Consider the following 19670-nt stretch of genomic DNA (forward strand, 5'->3'; position numbering starts at 1 on the left):
GGTTTCCGATTTGCTGACTTTTGATGACAAGGGGGGAGGGGGGATTTGGATAATGCTTACGTCATCAACCACCCTTCATGAAAATATGAGTTGGATTCAGAGGGGCAGAGCTGATGACGAAATTTTGCTGACAGGGGGGGGGGTCAGCGTTTTGCTGACTTTTGCTGACAAGAGGGGGTCAAAAATGGCTAAAAATTTGCTTACGTAATACTTGAACGGCCCCTTACACAGAAACATACTTCACGTCAGGTTTCACAACACGTACATGCACATTCCAACATGTACCAATTCGTTAGAGGTTCCGCAGAGGAATACGGACGAGGTACATGTATGGTTAAGTAGTACCGGATACAAACAGCGTATATGTCTGTTACTTATTACAAAAGAGTTTACTTTTATGAAATGAATACATATACATGAATACATATACATGAATACATGAATACATGAATACATAAATACATATACATAAATACATATACATAAATACATATACATAAATACATATACATAAATACATGAATACATATACATGAATACATAAATACATATACATAAATACATATACATGAATACATGAATACATAAATACATAAATACATATACATAAATACATATACATAAATACATGAATACATATACATGAATACATAAATACATATACATAAATACATATACATAAATACATATACATAAATACATATACATAAATACATATACATGAATACATGAATACATAAATACGTAAATACATATACATGAATACATGAATACATAAATACATATACATGAATACATATACATGAATACATAAATACATATACATGAATACATGAATACATATACATGAATACATAAATACATATACATGAATACATGAATACATATACATGAATACATAAATACATATACATGAATACATATACATGAATACATAAATACATATACATGAATACATAAATACATATACATGAATACATATACATAAATACATACACATGAATTGCATGTACATGAATACATAAATACATATACATGACTACATAAATACATGAATACATATACATGAATACATATACATGAATACATATACATGAATACATATACATGAATACATGAATACATATACATAAATACATATACATAAATACATATACATAAATACATATACATGAATACATAAATACATATACATAAATACATATACATAAATACATATACATGAATACATAAATACATAAATACATATACATAAATACATATACATGAATACATATACATAAATACATATACATGAATGCATGAATACATGAATACATGAATACATGAATACATATACATGAATACATAAATACATATACATGAATACATATACATAAATACATACACATGAATTGCATGTACATGAATGCATGAATACATATACATGATTGCATGTACATGAATGCATGTACATGAATGCATGAATACATATACATGATTGCATGTACATGAATGCATGAATACATATACATGATTGCATGTACATGAATGCATGAATACATATACATGATTGCATGTACATGAATGCATGAATACATATACATGATTACATGAATGCATGAATACATATACATGATTACATGAATGCATGAATACATATACATGATTGCATGTACATGAATGCATGAATACATATACATGATTACATGAATGCATGAATACATATACATGATTACATGAATGCATGAATACATATACATGATTGCATGTACATAAATACATGTACATGAATGCATGAATACATAAATACATAAATACATATACATATGCATGAATACATATACATATGCATGAATACATATACATATGCATGAATACATATACATATGCACGAATACATAAATACATATGTTGTTGTTAGGAACCATCGAGTCGATTTCGACTCCTGGTGACTCTATAGATCATGGCTGTCCAAGCTGGTCTGTCATTCACAGCATGTGTCAGTTGTGTTAGCTTCGTATTCCAGTGCTTCGCAACACCTCTTCTATCCATCTGGTGCTTGGTCTTCCTCTCGTTCCCTCCATTATTCCAAGCATTACCATTTTTTCTAGTGAGCCTTCTGTACGCATTACATGGCCAAAGTAAGAGAGTTTCTGTTTAATGACTGTTGCTTCTAGAGAATAGTCAACTTTGACTTTTTCGATAACCGATTTGTTAGTTCTTTATGAAATTCTCAGCATCCTCCTCCAGCACCAAATTTCGAAGGAATCAATTATTTTGTTATCTGCTTTCCGTAGTGTCCGAATACATGAATACATATACATGAATACATATACATGAATACATATACATGAATACATATACATGAATACATATACATGAATACATATACATGAATACATATACATGAATACATAAATACATGAATACATAAATACATGAATACATAAATACATGTACATGAATGCATGAATACTTAAATACATATTTTGATTATGGCTCTAGAACATATTCAAAAAGTCCGATTTTGGCCATATTGGCAGCCATTTTTCTCAGAAAGTACAAGCGGATCAGAACTTTCTATTTCAGTGAATAGAAAGCTCTATCCGGTTGAATAGAATAGCTGACATGCATTCAATCATATGTCAGCTATTCATTAAAAGTGAGTTTATTTTTTGAAATTGATTACATGAATAGATATTTTGATTATGACATTCAAAGTAAAAGGAAAAAAAAAGAAGAAAATTAATGCTACAAGTAGTTTTCACACATGGATCCTCAGGACGAGTCCAGCACGATACCTATACGACCGCACAGCGGCGACCGAGTTTGACTGTATTTACCAAACTTACCACCTTCAATTGTGTGAAGTATGCATAATCGCTATTGAAAATGATAAATGCAGCGAAATTTATCAAACTTACTGAGATGATTGATGATCAGGCATGATTGCCGATTTATCACATTTACCGTAACAGATATAAATGTCAATGATAAAAGAAAATTTCACTTTTCATGTTGACCGTTATTGTAATAGATATCATTTGAAAGCTTTGAAATACAAACTAACCCATTAAATATGAATATTTGGCAAGTTCTTTCTGTTCTTAAAGAAAAGAAAAAAGGAAAGAAAGTTCAGTTCAGCCAATCAACTGTTTCAAATACAAAAAATAAATACACTCTTCGTTTCTAATCTTAAAGAAACAGGTGATTGCAGAGAACATATGAAGAAAAAAGAAATCCGAAACCTCACGCAATGGGGATTCGCCCTCACACAACACATCCGGGTGCATTTAATGCTTTTTTTGTATACAAAGGCAACTCTCTTCCTATATTCAAGTTTACCATATTCACGAAGATCTAATGACCCAGGAAATAACAATAATAGTAATAATGAAAAATGCTTGGGTCAAGTTCAAGATTGAGCTACACAAAGAACCCGAACATCATGGCACTTCTTCAGAGAGAGGAGAAAAAGATCGCGTTTCAACTGAAACCTGTAACTAAAGAAATATTGTTTATATAGAATATTCGGGTCGGTCATGACATCAGTTCTGTGGTCAGTTGGTTCATTTTCTGTGGGAATAGACTGTATTCATTATAGAGAAATGTTCGTGCTTTAGATATGGCCTCATTTTGACATGAAAACATCTTATGTTACGCTGTATCTGAAAGATATTGATCGAGATCAGAAAAATGTAAGCTGTAACTTTTCTAGATTTTGATTTTCATCTGTTTCATTTATATTTTCTTATTTTCTTTCTGTTAATGCAGTGAAACTTCGATATAACGGTAATCTCTAGACCAAGAAGAACAATTATCGTTGTATTGAGAGGAAGTCGTTGTATTGTCACATCAGTCGCCAACGTTGTTGGCATTTCCTCTGAAATAACATTCTTAGTTAATCCATAAAATCCATTCCTTGTTATTTACTCGAAAAAAAAAAATTATAATTGATTAGTTAGTTAATAAAATTAATGTAATAGCTGCACACTGTAAAATGGTTTACAGCACAATAATTTTGTGTGCTTCACAAAAAACTAGCTTCACGTGAATCTCATTAACACTTACGGAGGGTAGATAGTGCAAAACACCGAATTTTTCTAAACATCCAGTACAAAAACTGGGTGAGGAGTTTAAAAACGTATTGAAAGTGTGATTTTGAGCGAAATGCAAAAAATATCGTTGCACAGAAAAGTTTTAAAATCGCCTAAAACATATCGTTATACAGGGATTTACCGTAGGGAAGGTTATCGTTATATCGATAGGAGTGAGTTTAACATTTCTCTAGAAATGCTATATTTTTCTTGGCAATTCCAAACAAGATATGCAAAAATATCGGTATTTAAAAAAAAAAAAGAAATGGGGTTTTCACATGACTATTCATCTATCAATTAAATCACTAAACTGTGTTTTTCACATTTTTACAATTATTTTCTAAAAATTGTCTTTTACTAAGACACACATTCGAAAAAAATGCAGGGATTTTGAAATTTTTGTAAAAAATTATATTAAAATTTTTCAACTCAATTTTCATGATCATAAAATGAACAGATATGATTAAAATATACTCAGAAAATAAAATTTAGAAATCAAAATTATATTTACTATATTACAAGCACAAAAATTCTCATTCGAAGTCGGAGACACAGACCTGGCAAACAACAAAACATGTTTATCACACATACAGATTTTGCGTGCAATTTACGGCTCTATCCTCATGCTCAACCTTGGATATCCGATGTTTCATGATTAATTTGAAACCATTATAGAGAAAACTGACGCTCTTCCGATACGCCATTTTGATCGGAACACTCCGGCCATCATACAAAAATGTCTTATTACACAAGTGGTGTGATGGGGGTCATTGTGACCCCACGGAAACTTTGATCAATGACAAAGAGCAGTGATTCCCAACGTGGGCGTTAATGCCCCCTGGGGCTGGTGGAATGTTCCAAGGGGTGGCAGAAGGGGAATAACATAGGATCCCATGGGTTAGATTGCGTTGAGGGCGAATGGGAGAAAAAATTTTCTAAAGAAGGGGGTGATGGGACATAAAAGGTTGGGAAGCTGTGATATAGAGCATAGTTTCCCCAACCTTTTATGTCCCATCGCCCCCCAACGCAATCTAACCCATGGGATCCTATATTATAACCGTAGCTTCTACCGCCCCCGCCCCTGGAACATCGTATCGCCCCAAGAGGGCGTTAACACCCACGTTGGGAATCACTGATATAGAGGGAGGAAAAAGTAGAAAAACATCTTAACTTTTTCAAACACGTGTAAACAACTGGCTTGGAAATTATTGAAAATAAGGTGGTCCAGATGCATTTCTTTCTCAAGGGGCGGCAAGATGGAATATGCGTGGGGTTAAAATGACCCCACCACGCCAATTAAGAATTAAAAACGACATTGTTGATATTGACTAATACATAACTAATGTTTGCGACAGGGCTTTACATGGACAACTCTATTGTCCGACATGCCTGAGCAAAAGATAGAATGGCCAGATCATGCGAATGAGAAACCGGGACAAATCACTGATAAAGACCTGGTCATCTTGAAAAAAATCTGCATAATATATAGTGTCGAATTGTAGGGCAATGATAAAATTACGTAGTGACAATAAAAGAGTCTGGACCTTGTGCGATTTTAGTTCAGTGTTCTCAACATTTTTCCTCATTGCAAGCCGCTAACATGAAGTGAAAATTTTCACGAACCGGCATAAATGGGAGAAATAATTGGCGAAACGGTGGAAAAAAATATTTGAGTAGAAAAATTTCCTGATCCTCTGACTTATTTTATTCACATACAGGGCGTGTAGGAAACAGGGCGCATGGCATTTTACTGGTGAACCGTTGATCCTAGAGTCATACATAAATTAGTAAAAATTTTCAAATAACGTTTAGTACTCAGATATGTCATTCATGTTGCAAGGGGTTGTGTAGATATTAAAATATAAAAATTAATTTTTTATACAGTACGCATGTGCCCGCGTAAACGGTTTACCCGTACTTAAAGCTCTTTTTTTCCCCCAACTTTCCTCCATTTTTCGAATTCGAATATCTCAGTGAATATTGCACTTAGAAACGTGGAATTTTTTTTATCTGGCATCAGAAGAGACAGGGCATCAACTTATCTAATTGGGTTTTGGGGCACACGGGGATTGCATAAAAAGTTAATGTTTATATTTTAAAACTATACAACCTTTTGAAACATGAATGTCATATCTGAGTACTACATGTTGTCTCGAAAAATTTTGTAATTAGAAGTACGACTTTAGAATCAACAATTCGCCAGTAAAATGCCATACGTCCAGCTTGTTATGCACCCTGTATACGAGAAAACACGTTAAGCTAATTTTACTGGTGCCATCTATTGAATGAAAACAAAACTACAGTCGGACTTGATTAACTCGAAGTCCAAAGTCACTGGAAAATGTTCGAACTATCAAAAATTTGAATTATCCAGTTAATCTATCCTGGATCTGTAAAACGACTACAAATTGCAACTTGATCATCAACATTCACATACGATAATAATTATTGAAATGTTATCGCAGATTACCAAGTTTTAATAATTTATAATTTTAATAATCGATCTCTTAGCTGCTACATTATTCCGCCGTTTTGGAATCAGCATCGCTGCAGAATTTCTTAACCATGTTCAAAGCCTGATTTACAGGAACAGTTTGTCACCATTTGTTATGAAACTGTTTCCCAATTTTTGCTTATCGTTCTCATATATATACATTCATTAACGTACTACAGTCTGAACATTCTGATACTTTCCATACTCTTAATGACGACAAAATGATTCAGATTTTGAATGTTACACCTTGATCTTATAGGTGGAAAAGCATAATAAGTATTAAGTGGTACACATTCTCAATGCACGAACAATTCATCTGAACAATGTTAAAATGGACATTAAAATTATCAAAAAGAAAGAGTAGAGGGAAAACAGAACTTACAAATTTCTATTAATCTTTAAAAATGTGTTGTTTAACGATTTGATCGAAAAAAAAGCAAAATCTGGCTTCTTGTTGAATTTTTCCGTACTAAATTTGCATACAAAAATTATGATTTTTTCCCCTCCAAATTTGAATTTGACAAAAAAACCTTTGACCTTTTTTTTTTTCGAAAAAAGGTCCAATTAAGCAAGAAACTTTATTATTAGATTCAGTAGGATACTCGGGGCAGTACGTAAAAGTTCGAATTATGCAAATTCGAATAAAACAACTTCAAATTAACCAAGTCCTACTATATTTGTTATAATTCTTAGAATAAAATGGTTGTTGGTTTAAAAACCGACGTGCAGATAGAAAATTAGCAGCATGTGGGAAAATAACTTTTTCATTTTTATGCTGCATATCAGTGTAAATTTTATGCGTCAAAATAGCAGTTATTATTGATTTTGATCTTTACAAAACATCATATAGCGGTAAACAAAAAACATATCACCTGCTATTTTGGCACATAAAATTCAAATCGGTATACAGCATACAAATAATATATGGTGGCATAACATATTCTGTTCGTTTTCATGGTAAGTTTGAAACACAACAACTAACTTCTCTTAAAAAATGATAACAGATAGCTTACTTTTCATTTGATAGGTGCAACAGAAACCTCATATTTTTGTGATGGTTGTGTCTTTTTACGATATTTTTGTGCATAAGAGAAATGAGTAGGATAAATATTTTCTACAATTTTAGAATCAATCGCAAAATTTTTATCCCTTTCGGGCACTTTATATACTGTATGAGAGGGCCATATAATATGTAATTTTTTTTAGAAAAGTATACTTCCACGTTTTAATGCAAACCAAAAAGTATTTTCTCTATTTTTACGTGAATACCATCTTCAACATCATCAATACTATATCCTGATGGTGTTCTCTTTTTTCGTGAATACCATCAGGATATAGTATTTCGCTGGAAGTGAGATTTCCCGTTTTCCATAACAGCTCAGTTGTTGTATATATGATTTCACTTTGAGCCGAGATGCAATATATGAGGGGCCCATGGACTGAGGTGCTTTATATGAGTACCGCGAAAACAAATCTAAATACTCTGACCAAACATTTTCATCACAGCTGCCGAAGAAAGCATTTCTGCGGAATTTCTCGTCACGTATGTCTTAGAAACACTCACATCATTGCCGATTAGTAGAAAAATTGAAAAAATAAAAGTGTTTAAACTGTTTTTTCTTTTTATATGACATTTGTTTTAAAAAAATACATGCGAAAATTTTACATGCTTCGGGCAATAAATGTGTCCGGCCCTGGTATAAACTACCGTCGCAGGAATCACCAGAAAAAGCTCATTTTGAAATTTTAGAAATTAAGAAAAATTGAGAAATATTCATTCTAAACGCACGCTAATGTGGTTTCTTGAGAGAAGTTTCAGGTATCATTTCCTTTTTACATGAGCTAACGAGAAATATACGCTCCAGTTGAATTCTACCTGCGCCATTTACGATCACTATAATTTTTTTTCCTTGTTTACTCAATGAACCATCACTTCATTAAACACATTCCGTGAGTTGTTCATAACGCTTCAGTGAAGATAAAATAACAACTTTTCTCGGTGAATCTGATTCTTCTTCCGAAACAAAATAGCAACCTATGCAACAAGAAACCATTTTTTTTTTTATAATTAAGATGATTTTCAATGGTAGAATTGAAGGAAAAGAAGAAATTGGAATTTTTTGAATGACGTGAACGTGAATTCTATCTCATCTGATTTAAAAGAAGAAAAGAGGTTTAAAAGAAGAAAAACAAAAAATTAAAATGTACGCACAAAAGCACGGAAAGGCATAGAATAGAATCATCGGAGTTATTACACCTCAAAGCAAACATTACAAGAGCGTTCTGAAAGGAAGGTTTTCGTGATCCACGAACCAGTGCCGTGTTGTAACGTCCTAAAAGAAAGAGGACGACCTTCTTCAACGTCTCTTATTGGCCAATGTTTGCTTCTGTTTTAGAATCAAACACTATGTGCCTTTATAACTAACAACGTCAATGCAATCGACACTTCGATGGTTATATGACGCCAAGCTTTTTATCTCAATAATTTGGATACAAAAATTGAAAATTGTATTTGGTGGAAATATTAAAACCTGGGTGAGTCTCTTTTCCCCTACAATTTATTAAGTATTTACTATTGATTATATGATTATTTAATATGAAATAATTATTTTAATAATAGTTATAATGATATATTTTTCATCATCATTTATTTTCCAGCAGTTATAATTAATTATTTGTTATATAACAAATTTTGATAATTATTGTATCAATTATATAGGTCTGCGATGAAAAAGCTTTGTTAATAATTAGAGTTTTTTATAGTTTTATGGATGCTAATTACTGTAAAAATAATTAAATTGCCTCACATCTAGTTTTTGAGAAAAAGGGAGAATTTATAAATTTCAATATAAATTTATATAATAATAAATAAATAAATAATAATTTATATAATATTTAAATGAATTTCTGGATATAATGAATCACAAGTTTAAATAAATTTCATTCATATTTTCAAGATCTGTAAAATGAATGAATAATGTATTTTTAAAAACTAAATTTATTTTGATTAATTTTGTGATTGGACAGTAATAAATATATGTTTCAACCTGGTGCAGAATGACTGCATATTCAGTTTGAAAAGACAAAATTAATCGTAGTACGATTTCGCTAATGATCATTATTTTGGTTCATTTCATGCTAAATGACTCGAATATATGTACATATGAGTTAGTCTCTCCCACACTATCGTTCATTATGTTTTCGATTTTCACATGTTAGATACTCTGAACTGAATCTTAAACTGCGATTTGGATTATTAAATAGTGAGTTGCCTAAAATTATTACAACTTATGTTATAATAATGATTAGGACCCTATAAACGTAATAAAGGTGAATTACTCAGGATAGTTGGCCAATCCAGCCTTTCAAGGGAGGCATGTGCCCCCCACGTAATTTTTAGAAGTTTATCTATTTGGTCAAAAAATAATTTATTTTATTATTATTATTTTAATATGTTAATTTTTTACCGGCCGAATTCAGATTTAAATCGATTTCCATAATTTCTCCTTTTTCTCTTTCTGATCCGTTAGTCAAAAGATATCAACTGAAAAGTTCAAGAAACGAAGGAAGGAACAAATAGGAAGCGCCCCCCCCCCCAAGCCTTTTGTGACCCCTTCGAAAGGCTGATCCTTCTTATGCGCCTGATTACAATCTCGACCCGCAATGAGCCCCAAACAAAAATTGATCCTGAGTACCCCCTATCAACACCAATATATCTTTTCAATAGCGATGAATTTATTATATGTAGTCATAAAATATTTATTTCTCAGTAAATATTCAAATAAAAATGGAAATGTATATAGTGTTTTTTGTCTATAAATAAGAGCTGTCTTCTGAATAATAGAGATATAGTAATAATCAGTGCCATAAAACTCAATAGTCGTTAATTGAGTTTTTATGGCACAGATCATGGAGCAAAAAAATTATTATTATTGACATCATCGTGGTAAAATTCTATTTGAACGTCTGAAATTTTTAGAAATTTGTTGCTGAGAAAAAATTTGGAAGTCAGTTTATACTGTTAAATTAAAATTGGAGTTAAGAAACAGTCGTATTTTAGAAATCAGGGATCAGGTAACACGTCATAGTGAGTTAAAAGAAAAGGAAGTTTTTTCTTGACGAAAAAGATTTATGCTGCCATCTTTCGAAAATTATTCGAGTTAAGATCTTCATTGATATTAAAAGCAATTACCGTTGAAATGTAAAGATGTTCAGGATTAAAACTTCAAGAAAAAGTAATAAAGAAAAAACATGATAGAAAAACTTCAAATTTAATTAAATTTCTATTACAGTTTTTCTCATTGTCTATAGAATACGTTTTTCATAAAAGCTTTTATACTGTATGACAGTGGTTTCTCCCCTGTATCCCTCTGAAATAATTTTCATTTCAAACAGAACCTTTGTATATAGATCAGTTTCCCAAACTATTTTTCCCCATCGCCCCCTTCTTCAGAAATTTTTTTCTCCCAACGCAATCCAACCCATAGGATCCTATGTTATACCAGTACCTTCTACCGCCCCCCTGGAATATTCCATCGCCCCCAGGGAGGGTTAACGCCCACGTTGGGAATCACTGGTATAGATGTTCTGAGAAAATTATATGGTCAAACTTTTCATTTCTCTGCTATAAACATGATTTAAGTTCTTGCATTATAACTATTTCGTCCGCACAGTCAATGCGCAAAATTTTCTCCTATGGCGTGAAAAACTTTGTGTGTATCTCGAGTTCTATTTCTGATACATTTTAGCGCCTTGCGTGCAGTTTCAACCCTATAACAAGGTGATTTTGGTGTGCTTAGGAAATGCGTTGTAGCGTGTCAAACTTACCCAAATTACTCCTTCGTGTTTTTCGATGGGATGATACTAAGTATGTGTACATGTTACGTCGTACAGTAACACTATATTTATGCACCATCGAGTTCGACCCTTTTCCTTGCTAAATGATGCGAGTGAGGAATTGCATTCAGCAAATTGTATTTTTCTCGTGTTGCATCTCCCGCTTCATTCGAGACTGAATTCTACTTCACGTATATTAGCAATAACACGAAAAACTCTCATACATTTTCAAGTAATCTCAATGTTGGAAATTTTTTTAACTTGCTTTCGGCCATTTTGTAATTTCTGGTTTTATGTTAGTGTGTACGTTTACAAGTGTCCATACTTGGGAGGATTGGGGACTTTTGTTTCATAAGTTGGCAGCCCCCCTGATGATTGTTGCAGGTTACATTTAAAGCAGGTCATTACGTTTGTTTAATGTTGTGTGTTGGCATTTTATGATTAGATTCAGTAGTGTAGAACGTGTTTCGGTAGATGAAAAGTTTTTCATACGTTTTCCCGAACATCGGTAAGTTTCCTCATTGAATTACTAAGGTTGGCACCACAGTTACGTTTAGACAAAGATGATTATCTGGTTTAGGGCAATGTTAGGTAATGTCTCCTCTATAGGATGCCGGTTAAAACTGTTTTTTAATCATAATCATTGTTCAGTACGGTCCGGAAAAAGTAGAAAAAAAATTTTGTTTGAACTTGGGACACTGTTCCATGTTAGGAATTGTTGTCCCAAGTCAGAAAATGCATCATTATTGTTGTGTTTTGGAATGTTTACATGCGGTACATCGTGCATAATCCGATTCCTCGATGTAAGCAACTTTTTTTTGCTAGTTCAGATGGACAGCTGTTCGCAATCTGTTTTATGAGACCTTACATTGGGTATAACAGATCTATTCTAATTTCCTGATGTTGATGAAATTGTTGAAGTTTCAATAAATAAGATAAAGAGAATTGTGAAACTTCTTAACCGCGTCGGGGGATCGTTACACTTTCTCTAGCTTTTCAAAACAATTCAATGTTCTATTCTTTGTCCGTTCGTGTCAGTCAAAGTCGCTACATACATAGACGCTAAAACCTAGGAACTGAGACCATTTGAGACCTCTTCTAAATAAAGTTTTTAAAGACAGAGCTCCCCCTCCCCCCTCCCTAATAATTTCTGAAAAACAGTGCAATGCATTCTCCTCTCCTGCATACGTGCTTAATTCCCTTATATACGGGACGACCGGCAACTTTCAGCCTCCCTCCCCCAATGTTTTCTTCATGTCGGCGTCTCTGCTTACACGCATTAACGTTTTTCAAGTTTGTCCAAGTGTTTCTAGTTTAGGGTTTTCCTACTTTTTTGTTTTCTACTTCCTAGATCATTTTTTTTAATGTATCCTGAGATGGGTGTGATATTTTCTTACCAGAGAATTCACACTGTGATTTTGTCATAAGGGTTGTGACATTGTTGTTGTTGATGAATAAAATGATTTCTGAACTGTTTTTAGTTTTGTCTTAAGATTATGTGTGTTTTTTTTTCTCCCCAAAAGATTTAACCTGTTCCGAGTTCTAAGGCACTTAAGGTATCCATCTACGTTGGAAACGTCATTTTGGAGAAAAAAATATCGAAGTTACATTTTTGTAACTTCTGTTGTGTGTGTGTGTGTTTTTACACACAAATTAACAGTGAATAAAAAATTTAAACGCGTTTTAAGAAGAATGCAATTTTTGACATTTTATGCGAGTTCGAAGCATGATTTCTAAAAATCTATTCATTGTATCATTACGAAATTATAATATGGTGGTTTTCATACATTGCAAGGTTATGACACGAAGGTCTATCACATATGCTTGTCCAATTACAGTGCTTTACAGACGATATGTAGAATTATATTTCTATAAATTCACACGTACGTTAACAGATTTGAGTGTCAGACCTGCACCTGAATGCTCTCTGTAAAGACAGTATTTTTTCAAATAGGAGATAAGCTCGCATTCGCGCCTCGAAGTTGAAAAAAGCAGCCAGACCTGCCATCGCACCAAGCATTAATATGTTCTACACACGCTATATCTGTGCACTGTTTTATTTTATTCCCTTTTTATGTATCATTATTATTATTATGGTCGTATAATGAAATTTGCCTCGGTCTAGCCCCATTGGGGGATATGCAAAAATTGCCATGCGATACAGCATGGACCATGTTTTGTTTAAAAGAAAGAAAAAAGTCAGATCTGCGCCATGATACTTACATAACATGAAAATTTAAGCATTTACCATCTTTAGTTCAAAATATGGAAGACAGGTGGCAGCACCAGTAGAACACGAATTAATCGTTTCTCTGACAACATAAACACCTTAGACCACGCATGCCAGATGATGTTTACCTGCATTACCTGCACCCCGAAATAGCTAAATGTGCTGTGAAAATAACAAAACATTCCATTCATAGAATTTTTCCAATCGTGTTCTGAATATTACATGAATTTGACATAAAAATGACTTTTCACAGAAAATTGCATAGGTAGTCTCAAATTTATGATTGTTTTCACCTTTTTGAGACACTTTCTACGAAAAAATGTTATTGAAGTCCACTCCATTACCATTTTATAGAAAAGTGCCTTCATACGTAACCTTAAGAAGTAGTAGTATTAGTACTCATGTTGAAAGTAACGAATGATATATTTATACATGTTACAGCGTTCGAAATCATTGGTAGTCCGCTGTTCCGACACCTCTGATTGAACAATCTGAACACGGAGAAAAAATTGTGGTGGTGCGCGGGACCAGTAGCGAAAAGATTCGCACGCTTCTTCCCGCGGAGATATGTTGATCGCAGAAGAATCTCCTATAGGAGAATCACCGATCCGCAGTCGATTTTTTTATGGCTTTTTAAACCCGTTTCATGGTATATCACTCTTCTAAATTCTAATATATTTAGAGAAATTAATTATTATTATTTAGAACAGATTTCGTTCAGCGGGCCAATCATGAAGTCTGCGAACCAGTAGGTTCCCGTATTTATTTTTCAATTCTAACGCTGCATGTTACGTCATTTTTCCTCGTAATCGCTTCAGAAAATGATTTAGGCATGATAATCCATTTATGACGTTCTTTAAATAATTATGCAAATTATCAATCATAATAATTTTTGATGTTCTTTTGATCTTCCAGGTGAATTTATTATAGAGACAAAATGCAGAAGAAAAAGAAAAGAATAGCCGTCGTTGGAGCGGGTGTGAGCGGTTTGATGGCCATAAAAATCATCAAAGAAGAGTACGATCATTTCGAGCCGATATGCTTCGAGGCAACCGATAATTATGGCGGGACATGGCGCTATAGGGAGCAAGACGAGGACGGTGTCGCGTCCGTCATGTCCACCACCATCATCAATCACAGCAAGGAGATGGGAACCATCAGCGATTTTCCACCTCCAGCCGATTATCCAAACTACATGCCTCACCATATGCTTTTAAAATACTGGGGTAACTTCGCCGAGGTCCACGACTGTTTTCGACACGTAAAATACGGACAAGAAGTTTTACGGGTGTCGCAAGCCGGCGACTACGCCGAAACAGGCAAATGGATCGTCACCGTGCGAGAGAACAAAACCGGTGAGGTGAGCACTGACGAATACCATGCAGTGTTCATCTGCGTTGGACACTCGACTCATCCGAACGTTCCCAAAATACGAGGCATGGAAAAATTCAAAGGCAACATAATACACTCGCACAGTTTGAAGACAGTCAAGGAATATGCGAACAAAGCAGTTGCCGTCATAGGTGTTGGATGCTCCGGTCTCGATGCTGCCGTAGAAACAAGTGCAGTCGCTAAACAGGTACGAAATCAATAGCTAGTATTAGGGTACGAATATAGCGGCGGGGCTGTTTTCCGATCTTGCAAGTCTGCGCCATAGCGGATTGGTTAAAAACCGGTTACCGTTAAAAGTTTTCAACCTATGGATAACGGTGTCGACTCGCAGAATCGGAAACTAACCGACCGCCATCATGTTTGTATGCACCCTTAGATTATACGGAAATAGTGCAAGCTGGATTTCGATTCCGCAAGTCAGCGTTGTCACGGATTGGTTAAAAACATGAAATTCATGTTTTTACCAATCCGTAATGGCACTGACTTGCAGTACCAGAAAGGTACAGTTACCATAGGCGTCAACTATGTTCGCGCTCAAGGTGGCTACACACATAATTGCAAGATTCACAAGCATGCATGTTCTGTGTTTTTGTATAAGCATGCTTGAGCGTCTGCGTGCTATGAATTCTGTGCTATCATTTCGATTGTACAAGCTGTTTGAAGATTGAATGAATTTTGATTTTGCATGCTTGTACAAGCTGTGCTTGCGCATGTGAAACTAGTAGGTAATTTGATTGTACTAATCTTCACCATAGCGTGCCTTCTTGGAAGCCCCGAGACAGACTTTTTCTTGAGACTTTTTCCGAGACAGGATTCTTTTTGGAAGCGAGTCGCTCTTGCAGATTATTTCAAACAAAAAACTCAAAATTTTCAAGAAGTAAACAAAATGTGGGGTCCCTAATTTGACTCGGGTCATCACCCCTGTTGCCCCTGCCTAATTATAGGTCTGGCTTTTACTATTCAATGAGCTCTGTTTGATGTATTCATCGTTGACGTCTTTATTCCGTACACGATGACAAAGGCAGTGAAAGCGAGGGCATCATCACCCGAACTTGACATTTATTCGAAGTAAAATGTTCTTGCGCAAGCATGTTACCTGTACCTTGTGTTGTCAGGAAGTAAATTGCGCATGGTTGTGCAAGAAGATTGAGGTGCATGCTTAAGAAGTTTGCAATTACGTTTGCACCTACCTTCAAACACAAAAATGACACTATTTTTGAAGGAAAGGTTGTTTACAAAATAAGAATCTCACCTTAGTATTTTCTCACAGGTCTACCTCAGTACTAGGAGAGGGGCTTGGATTCTACCCAGACTCGGTCCGTTTGGTCTGCCTTTCGACTACTCTCTCCTAAGACGATGGGTCTTCATCTTCGTCGAACATCTCCCCATGGAGTTCGTATCGACGATATTGGAAAAATTCGTTCTTACGACGAAATTCAGTCACGGAATGTACGGTTTGAAACCCAGGCATCACGTACTGGCACAAGATCCCGCAGTCAGCGACCTATTGCCGTTCAAACTCCTTACTGGATCTGTCCTTCTGAAAGACGACGTCAAAACTTTCACAGAGACTGGGATCGTTTTTGAAGGTGATGACAGAGAGACAAAACTAGATTCAGTGATCTTAGCCACCGGTTACCGTTGGAAAGTGCCTTTTCTCGATGACGACCTAGTTACCAGGACGGGAAACAGGATAAACTTGTATAAATGCGTTTTCCCTGCACAGTTGAAACATCCGACGTTGGCAATCATAGGTTTCGTACAACCTTTCGGGCCAGGATTCCCTTTCGGTGAAATGCAGTGCAGATGGACAATTCAAATGTTATTGGGGAAGGTGAAGTTCCCCAGTACAGAAGAAATGTTGGCAGATGTGAAAGCGTCTCACGCGAAGAACTCTCGCCGGTACCTTCCCTCGGACACGTTGACTGTACACGTAGATTACATAACGTACTTGGACGACATCGCATCGAAAATCGGAGCGAAACCGAATCTGTTCAAAATGTTTTTCACCGATCCCAAGTTATTTTATGAATTGGTTTTTGGTCCGTCTTTGCCATTTCAGTACAGGCTCGAGGGTCCTCACTCGTGGCCATTGGCGAGACAAGCTATCCTCACCAGCAAGGACAGAGTCAAAGCTCCATTCCGTAAGGGCAAATCGATGAAATTCAAAGTGACGGCGAAGACACCGAACATTCTTTATTATGTGTTTTTGTTCTTAGTTTTATTGTGGGTGTCGATGGAAGGTGTTTCTTCATACAAGTGATTAAGTATAGTTAAATATACACGGTGGGCAAAAAGTCCGTAGAAACTTTAAAAAAATGAATAAAAATCGGAAAAATAACCGAAAGAGAAAACGGTTTGCAGGGTCAGCATCGCTAAAAAGGTCACGGAAATTTTTTTGACAGGGGGCCGATAGGTGGGGCTGGTACGAGAGACTTCGGTGGAAATATGCAAATTAGATGGTTATAAGAATTTGCGCTCCTAATCCACAATCAGTTCACCGTTGTAAACCCTGTATGTGAACAAGGATGCTGAGTGCGAAGGATAAAGCTTTGTGACTCGCCTGCAATATGTTATCTCCTATGGTGGTGGTCACGTGGAACACATACTGCTGTAATAAACGATTTGGAAGCATTCTGTTCGTTATTTGCGTATCTCTTCTTTGACTTGTGTACGTCAGCGCCACCTATCAAGTTTTTTGAGCAATTTTTTTCCTTTCTTTTAAAAAAAATCCCGTGACCTAGCGATGCCAACCCTGCAAACCGTTTTTATCTTTCGGTTATTTTTCTGGTTTTTTTATGAACTTTTTAAGTTTCTACGGACTTTCTACCTACCCTGTATATAAATTATACCAGCATAATTTTTTTATTGTATTATTATTGCACAGATATTTCCAAAGCAGCGAAATGATCTAATAAAGATAATTTTGTGAACATAATATTATGGCAAACAATTTTTACTTGCATTTAATGCTGTTTTCCCCCCAACTTCTTCCGTTTTTCGAATTCAAATATCTCAATGAATAATGCACTTGGAAAGGTGGAATTTTTTTTGTTGGCATCAGGAGAGACGGGGAAACAACTTTGTAATTGGGTTCTTGAGCACAGGGTGTGCATGTAAGAAGTTAACATTTTTATTTTAACAACTAAACAACACCCTCTTGCAACATTGATGGTATATCTGAGTGCTACACGTTATTTGGATACTTTTTTCTAACTACGAGTATGCATCTAGGATCAACGGTTCGGCAGTAAAATACTATACGCCCTATTACCTATACAGCTTGTATAAGTGTATATAGGCCACACACATGTGAAACACCAGTGGTATGCTAATACAGTGAAACTATGAATAATATAAAATGAATATATGAATTACTTGCACATTATAATACTTTTATGTCATGAATGAATGAATGAACGCCAGAACTTTGCCACTGAATTTATCCCGTTGCTGAGATCTCTTCCAGCCCAGCTTCGTGGTAGAGTTCGGAACACTTTATTTTGAGTCAAAAAAGGGAGAGGAGGGAAACAAACGTACACAATTTTTATAACATATTTTCCCCGGACAATTGGGTACTATCGCGATTAACAAATTTAGTGGTGATTGCAGACGAGATGGGGTTGGGAGTTGGAGAAAAGTTCCGGAGTTTCGTTAAGAAGAATACTTATATATATATATGTCAGGTGTAAAATGACCTGCAAAAATTATTAGTTTATCAAATGTGAGTCTTCGTGTACAGGAGCATGGAGCGATTTCCCTCAAATGTCCAAATTTTTATTGATCCAATGATTAATTTTTATTAATGATTATTACGTAAATTTTTTAACTTTTAAATGTCAACACACAATTACTTTTATATATCAAATTCTCATGAAAGAAATTTTAGAGAAGCTCTTCTTACACACGACTATATGCAGCAATTCATGAAACAAAACATTTTTCAAACTAAGAAAAGTTGAGTATCTAAATATCGAGAAAATTTTTTTTTTAAAAAGTAAAAATATAATATACAGTAAGCGTGAATCTGAATTACCATAAGAAATGGCTTTTAACAATTCCGGAAGATCCGGATGAATACATAATTACACAAACACACAAGATGATAAGAGAATATATTATCATTCATCTCTTATCTAACAAACACTAAATTTCGTTCTTTAATATTCGCAATTTATCCCGTTAACCTTGAGTGTATACGTTATTTACGCATAGTCTTTTATCGCAGACTTTATTTATTGCAATTTGAAAATTTTATACACAAGCAACTTTTTCCTTTTTGTTCTTTTTTGATTAATACGTACTATATCAATAGTTAACATAATATAACTTCTTTATCGATCAGCTGCTTCAAATATACATTTCGTACGTAATATGTATACGTTGCAGCACCTCCTATATATAAACACATTGGAAAAATTTCTGACATTGGAATATTCTTGCTGGCTTCCAATTGAAGGTAAATATTCTATTCAATTTTATTTTGTGAATCAGGAGTGCACATCCATTTCTGTCCTCGGGTCTGATATCTGGTTATTCTGCCGGTCGAGGATCAGAAACTTGTGGCCCGTGAGCCCTAACATAGGGTGGTTATGTCACCGTTATTTTACGGTACATTCCCGTAATTTTGGTCGTCCCA

At 34.7% G+C, this 19670-nt stretch overlaps 1 protein-coding gene across 2 annotated transcripts; it reads left to right on the forward strand.

The window, feature by feature from the left end:
- The first annotated feature begins 3393 nt into the window (after positions 1–3393).
- LOC149079029 (flavin-containing monooxygenase 5-like) lies at positions 3394–17953 on the forward strand. 2 transcript variants are annotated; one of them, XM_089241293.1, is made up of 3 exons: positions 3394–3680; positions 14555–15218; positions 16302–17953. In XM_089241293.1, exons 2-3 carry the CDS (start codon positions 14577–14579, stop codon positions 17292–17294), a joined length of 1635 nt encoding a protein of 544 aa, XP_089097419.1. In that variant the 5' UTR covers positions 3394–3680; positions 14555–14576; the 3' UTR covers positions 17295–17953. The 2 variants fall into 2 exon arrangements, with proteins under 2 accessions (XP_089097419.1, XP_089097418.1); XM_089241292.1 differs by lacking the exon at positions 3394–3680 and adding an exon at positions 8641–9108.
- The last annotated feature ends 1717 nt before the right edge of the window (positions 17954–19670 follow it).

The sequence above is a fragment of the Pholcus phalangioides genome, unplaced genomic scaffold (genome assembly GCF_987345545.1).
Source record: "Pholcus phalangioides strain wild (caught in Gottingen) unplaced genomic scaffold, Ppha-v1.0 ptg000013l_1, whole genome shotgun sequence".
Classification (NCBI taxonomy): domain Eukaryota; kingdom Metazoa; phylum Arthropoda; class Arachnida; order Araneae; family Pholcidae; genus Pholcus; species Pholcus phalangioides.

Coding starts and splice junctions, on each gene's coding strand:
- LOC149079029 (XM_089241293.1), top strand. CDS start 14,577: ATGCAGAAGAAAAAGAAAAGAATAGCCGTCGTTGGAGCGGGTGTGAGC. Junction 15,219..16,301: donor CAAGTGCAGTCGCTAAACAG/GTACGAAATCAA, acceptor ATTTTCTCACAG/GTCTACCTCAGTACTAGGAG.